The sequence below is a fragment of the Tupaia chinensis genome, unplaced genomic scaffold, assembly GCF_000334495.1.
Source record: "Tupaia chinensis unplaced genomic scaffold, TupChi_1.0 Scaffold000359_1, whole genome shotgun sequence".
NCBI classification, from domain to species: Eukaryota; Metazoa; Chordata; class Mammalia; order Scandentia; family Tupaiidae; genus Tupaia; species Tupaia belangeri.
Window position 1 is genome coordinate 2,962,956 of NW_006159855.1, and position 7,047 is coordinate 2,970,002.

Here is a 7,047-nt window from a genome sequence, read left to right on the forward strand (position 1 = left end):
GATTTTTGCTATAGGGCACGTGCACTCGCCAGACAGACAGAGAGAGACATTAGAGACAGAAAGCGAGAAATCACCCCCCAGGGGGACAGTCACGCCACAATCCCTTCTCCTCCATTCTCCTCTCGGGATCTTGGGCACGCACGCACACGCACCCGGCGTGAGTTTTAAGCCACCGGGTCCGGGACGCGAACCGCAGTCGACTACGTGGGAGTCCAGCGACACATTTTTACGCTAACTGCTGGTTCCCGCCTCTGGTGGTTTTAAAACAACAACAACAGCAAAAAAGATCCAAACATAGTTCTTATCCCCAAGAGGACATTACGGTCTAGCTGGAAAAAATCAGACTAATTGGACAGAGGAAACAGAATCGGTTCAGCCCCAAGAGACAAGGAAAGGGAAGAAATCGGTCCTGTTTCTAGACTTGCTGGGTTGAACATACCCGAGAGACATATGCATGCATTAGCCCACCCAGAACTACACATCTTGAGAGTAGCCAGAGCAAAAGAGCCCCCCTAAACCCAGTCACACACAGGACTGGTGTTCCACAACAACACGTGGACACCCTGAGTAAGGACCGAGGAACCACCAACAGATTAAACATAAAAAAATGTGGCATTCCCTGGATAAGGAAGCTAGTCATTGCCAAGACAAGACTGAGCAGGCAGAAAAAAAGAAAAATAGGAAGCCATAGAGTTCTCCTCCATTTTCCTCTTGGGATTTTGGGATTTGGGGTGTACATGCGCCAGGCATAAGTTTTAAGCCGCTGGGTGTGAGACTCGAAACGCGGTCGACTACGTGAGTCCCATGACATAACCATGACACCATTTGCTGGTCCCTCAAGTGGAAATTTCAAGTAAAATGAGATTATGAGAGACTGACATAACAGAGGTTAAGATGTATAAACTCCAGAAATAACACTAATCTAGAAATGAGGAGACCTGGTGGCAGTTCTGACTCTCAATCACTTTTTATATAAAATCGGTGTAATCATCTTTCATTTTAAGTATGTATCTACTTGTTTAAGAAAACAGTAAAAGATTATCTGGGTTTGAGGTCAACTTCAGGTTGACTGGGAGAAAGGTCTTTTGAGCCTCAAAACAATTCCAAGATTCAGTATAACGGGAAAAAAAGTCTTAGGGGAAAAGGCAGACTCTGGAGAGGACAGACAGGTGGTGTCAGAGTCAGAACCCAGGAGCACAAAACCAGCAGAGTACGTAGGAGAGTAAGCGTTCCTTCACTAAAAGATAAAACACAAAAACAAAAACAAAAAAACACCAAACTGCCCTTCATGCCAACTGTTCCCTTAACCTAGAGCTGCGCCACGCCTTAATGGAAGGAGACTGCAGGCACTGGCGCTAACCCGTCGGGATGGCACAGGAGCCAGCCTATTCGAGAAGAAACCAGTAACAGTATTCATCAAGTTTTTCCCAGAATCAACAGCTACCTGTGACTGTGACCCATTTTTAGCACACAAATCAATCTTTAGACCTGCCCTCTGGGGATTCTTCAATTACCTCAAGGGAAGTCATCACAAAAAGCCTTAAAAATCCAAACAAAGACTGTTAACTCACTATAAACTGAAAGGACTGGTCTACTCCTATAGGAACATTAAAAAACAAGTATGTAGGGCAACTTGAATTCTAAGAGTTCTAAACTACTGAAAACAAAGCGCAAATCCATTTAGTCAAGAATTATGCACACCTCCCATACCCATTACTTAAAAATACTCACATTACACATTAATGTGACAAAACAATGACTACCGAGGAGACTTGTAAAAAAAAAAGCTGACCAGAAATTACATCTACAACGTGAACAGAACTCTCAGAAATGTGGATACTAATTTAACAGAAATAAATTATTTCCAGAACACGAAATGCTACATATATCATGTACCTTTTCATTCGATCTCTCAGTTTACTACTGAAAAATGCTCGGTTTAGGCTTCTATCTTCGACATAAAAACTTTCAGCATTTAGAATCCCAGCTTACAGAAGATAAGAAACTTACAAGTTTTCATTAAAAACAAGCTGCAGCAACCTCAGGAAAACATAAAGGGCATTTCCAAAGCTGCAATGTAGGGGCTAAAAGAGGCAGAGTTAGTATCCAAAAGGCTTCATACACACAGGGTGCAATCAGTGCTTCTCAGTTTTAATTCGAACAATAGAAGCAAAATGCTTTCTGTAACCTCCTCCAACCCAACCTCTAGGTCCAACCCCCTTCCTACTCCTCCACCCCAGGGGCTTTCTGGGAAATTCTCCCCAGAGTCAGTAAGTTTAAATACCGCCTAGGAAAAGCAGATTTGCAGAACAGGATGAGATTAGCATAGCTCTTTCATAGCAAATAATTTGCTATTTGATCCCATAATTCTTTTGCTGCCTCCGCCACTAGCTACCGAATCCCACTGTCTAAATAATCCTGTTATTTTAATAACACGTAATATTACATATTAAATATACCCAGGTTTGGTGTGCATTTATCACAAACTTTGTGCCAGAAGTATAAACCCACGCATTTGTCCTTTAAACAATCTTAGGGAATGGCCATTTAGCTAAGGGACCTGAAAACAATGAATGATAGTTTGCAAAGACGCTATCTAGCATGTAAACACAAAAAATACCAGCAAAGAGCTCTTTTAGTTACCTTTCTCACCCCACTCCCAAACCCACAAACACTGAACAGCCAAGTGCTGAGTTGATCAAATTGCTAGAGAATTGTCTAGGGAAGAGGAACATTTTATAATTTCTGCCTCCCCCAAGTTTCCCAGGCCACAGGAAGGAAGGCTATCCAGCTTGCATCTTGGTGTGTATTATCACAGAAAAACCCCTTTGGCAAAGGCTCTGTATATGCTCTTTCACCACTTTAAAGAAAATGCACAAGTGCGGGACCAGCAGTTAGCATAATGGCTATGTCGCTGAACTCCCATGTAGTTGACAGCTGTTCGAGTCCTGGACCCGGTGGCTCAAACTCACGCCGGGTGTGTGTGTGCGCATGCCCAAGATCCCGAGAGGAGAATGGAGGAGAAGGGATTGCAGCGTGGTCATCCCCTCTGGGAGGTGATTTCTCGCTTTCTATCTCTCTGTCTCTCTCTGTCTTTCCGGGGAGCGCACACGCCCTATAGCAAAAACCTCTTAAAAAAAAAAAAAGGAAAACGCACAAATAAATGTGCAGACCTTTACATCTACTAGTGTACATAGATATAACATTGGGATTCTAACTTTTCTCCAGAATTTAAACCCCAGCACGCCATCCCACTACAACCAAAAAGTTTACCATGGAAGATTTTGCTGCATACTGCTAAAACATCCTTATTAGTTCCTCCTGGAAATCTAAGAGATAACATTATGGAAATTCTGGCTGCAACAGAAAATCTAAGATTTAGTACACCCTGTTCTACTTTTACAAGTCTTAAAACAATGAAATAATTTCAAATTTGCCTTGGCACAGAGAGAAAAAGTTACTGAAATGTTAACTATCCTGAAAAAGGAACATCTTCTGTGCAGAGGGTCAGGAGGGTCACTTCCACAGGGGGAGGAGCCTGCTTGCTCCAGACCTCTGGCACTCTCAGGATCAGCTAACCGCTCTGACACACGTGGCAGAATGATAGACACAGCACATTCCTCCTGACAGCAACACAGCTGCACTAACTCTACAGAAGTCAGATAACAACTGGAGATTCCCACCGACCCAGTTAAGGTTCACTTTGCCTTTGAAAGTGACCAGCCCACACACCCTCACGTTTCTTCTACAACACCTTGATCCTCTGACACGCCAGAATGCAGGTAATGTAATCGGGTGGGCAATGGCACCCGACCAACCTACGTTCACGACCGATTCCATCACTTAATAGCTTTATGACCTAATTTCTGAGCCTGTTTCTTCATCTGCAAAACAGAAGGGAAATTCAACAGGCTGTTTTAAGACTGATCCTAAACTATCCTTTATTCAACATTAAAGTCTGTATTTCGTTCATACTGTTTAAAAATTGTTCATTGAAAAATCAAGGGATTTGGGCCAGCCAGTGGCATGGTGGCAAAGGCAGCTGGATCCCAAATGGCTGACTAAGCGGTTAAGTCCTGGACCTGGTGGCCTGAAAAACATGCTGAGTAGACCTAGGTGTGGTTACGGTTCTGAACTCCCAATGACTGACTATGGTTTGAGTCCCGGATCTAGCGGCTTGCCTTCTCTCTCTCTGGTCAAATTAAAAATTATAATAAAATTAAATAATTCTTTAAAATCAAAATACAAACAAAATACCAGATACTTGTGCCTACATGACCAAAATCCTGAAGTGGGGTGACAGAGAAGGGATTACAGCACGGCCATTCCTCCTGGGGGTGATTTCTCACTTTCTGTCTTTTCTATTGAGTGCATGCCGTCTAACAAAACAAACAAACAAAAAGTCAAGGGATTCAACAAAATAGACTGCCAGCTTAACTAGAAAAAAGAAAAAGAAGTTCATCAACCTGGGCCCACATCTTTGCCTGGCAACAGTCAGCTAGTGGCTGCTCCCTTCAGAGACTCGCACACTGTGTAGTTCAGGAGCACTACTCCTCCTTCCCTCCTCTGCCTTTACTCATTTGTAATCTCAGGCCCCTGCACGTTTCGGGTTTGCAACCCATTTTAAGATTAAAACCAAAATTAATAGCTTGTGCTGAGTGAAAATGCTTATTAAGGCAGCTATAATCATTTCGCTTGCTTGTTACAGTTTGGTGTTCAGCCTGAAATCTTAACTGCTTCGTCGTCCTCCTCTCTTTTCTCCCATTCATGACTGGTGTGTGTACCATAGCAGAAAAGGATCCATAACCATTTCTACATCAAATGCCTACAGCCCAATCCAAATTGCGAATGTGTTTCCACCATCGTTCACCTGGTGCATCAGTTCCCTAAGCTCCTGTTTGCCGCTTAGACTGGAACAACTCCCTTCCATAAACCAACCAGCCTTTTAATTTGTAGGCTAGAAAGCTATTTATAAGACAACCGCTGTGAGAGGGGCAAGCAAGTTGACTTACACATAGGGTAATCAACTTCCAAATCCCATTTCTGTAAAGTGAGTATGCACTGCCAGACCACCCAAAAACCAAATTATACATCGTGCTCTGACAGTACAGTTTACCTCCCAGAAAGCTCAGGGAGAACCGATACAGAAAACCAGTAGTGCGCCCTGAACACCACTGTCCTTCCAGAGTCCTGGTAACCTGGAGCTGAGTTCCAGACACAGAACCCTCACTTTTCTCCTGCCTATGAAAAAAACTAACCAGGAAAGCCACCACCAACTTGGTTTCCAAAGTTGGGTCTTTCTGCCTATTTGGGTTTATATTTTGAATTTGCAAACAGCACCTGTGCTCACTGGAAGTGGGTGGGTAGTGACAAATCACCCCCGAGGGGATGGTCACGCTGCAATCCCCTCTTCATTCTCTCTGCACACGCGGCTGGCATATTTTTGTAGCCACCAGGCCCAGGACTCAAACCGCACAGTCGGCCACGTGGGGTCCGGTTGCCTTAACCACCAAGCCACCTGGCTGGCCTCGATTTTTATATATATATTTTTTAACCCACCGTGTATCCCTAGACTTCAAAACAACCTGGCCCTAAGGCTTTACAAACTATCTTCAATAGAGGCACTTCCGACTAGCATATGTCAAACTGTCACCCGAAAGGCAGCTGAGAGGCAGACGGTACACCTGTGTCTCACAGAGAACCAAATCCTACCCACAGGCCCCTCTTCCCAGCAAATGACGCAGACCAGTAATTAACTCAGGTGCCAGAAGGGAGTGGGGAGATGGAGCGTAGCCAGGGAGACCAAAGGAAGCAGCTGCCAGAAAAATGCAGCGTTAATCAGAGCCCAGACTGGAGCGCGCAGGGTGGGGGCGGACTGCGGCCTCCCCAAGGCCTGGCAGCAGGCAAGCCCGGCTTCGGCCTCGAAGAGCTGACTTGGAGTCTTCGTGCTTCCGACATCCCCCCACAAACTCATCCTACCCGAGAGCACTGTGCAAAGGAGCGAGGCCTGCAAGGAGCGAAGGGCCACCAGATACAGGGCGCGCGCCTGAGGACGGTCCAGAGCCCGGGTGTTCTCCTGGGCAGCGCTGGGCCGCTTAGGGGGACTTAGGCCCTGCCCGGCCCTCAACGGAGGAGTTCACAAAGTCATGCTCCACTCGACCAGAGAAACTCCCGAGGGCAGGACAGAGCCTGGGCAGGACACCAGTGGGACAACAGGGCGAGCGCCCTCTCTCCCGGGCGACCCGGCAGGCGCAGGCCTTCCCAACCAGCTTGTCAGGCAGGGGACCCGTCCCGCTCCCCGGCCCCGGCTCCCCCACACCTGAGGCCAGAGCTGGACTCCGCACCAACCTCCGGTTGAGTCTGGGCCCCTGGCCTCGTCCAGAACTGAGGAGAATGAAGGCACGAAGATGCCGAGGCGACGTGCGCGCCTCTCGCCAGGATGCGGAGTCGGGAGGCTGAGCGTAGGCCAGGGCCCGGCTCCATGTCTTCCGGCCTCCGCTGCCTGCGGCCCACCACCTCCCCCGCGGGGGGACGCAGGCCCCACTTTCAAGGCCACTGGACCTGCGGGACTCCCCGGCGTGAAGCCAGGAAGCACCTGCTCGGACACCCCCGCGTGAGACCCTACCTGGCTAAGCCCGCCCCCAGAACTAGGGCTCCTCCTCCAATCGAAGGTGTGAAGCCACGTGATCTCCCTGGGGCCAGGGAAGCACGGCTCGCGGGAGGCACGAGGGCCCCGATCCCTCCGCCTTAAAGGCACAGTGCGCGCCGCCGTCGTGTCGCTCTCCACCGACTGTTCAGCCGGCATAGGGGCTTCGCCGCCGGCAGCCCCGCCCCACCCGGCCTCCGCCCCGTTTCTCGCCGGGTGCAAACAAGACTCTCAGGGGGTGCGTGAACTTTCAGCGCCGGTGGCTTCTCCCCTCACGTGCGACGGCTGCGAGAGAAGAAAGTGTTCCGCACGCTGGGGCTCCCGTCAGTCCGATCAGCTCCCGTCTAAAAATACCCTCAAGCCACCGGGGGCCTGCGGTGCAGCTTGGGAGGCCCAACAGC

At 48.2% G+C, this 7,047-nt stretch overlaps 1 protein-coding gene across 1 annotated transcript in view; it reads right to left on the reverse strand.

The window, feature by feature from the left end:
- Window positions 1-7,022, reverse strand: part of CPEB1 (cytoplasmic polyadenylation element binding protein 1) — a 94,567-nt gene extending 87,545 nt beyond the window's left edge. The window contains exon 1 of the mRNA XM_006152849.3: window positions 6,626-7,022. Coding sequence (XP_006152911.1) covers window positions 6,626-6,805 — 180 coding nt within the window. The 5' untranslated portion in view covers window positions 6,806-7,022. The remainder of the gene's footprint in view (window positions 1-6,625) is intronic.
- Between the last annotated feature and the right edge of the window lie 25 nt (window positions 7,023-7,047).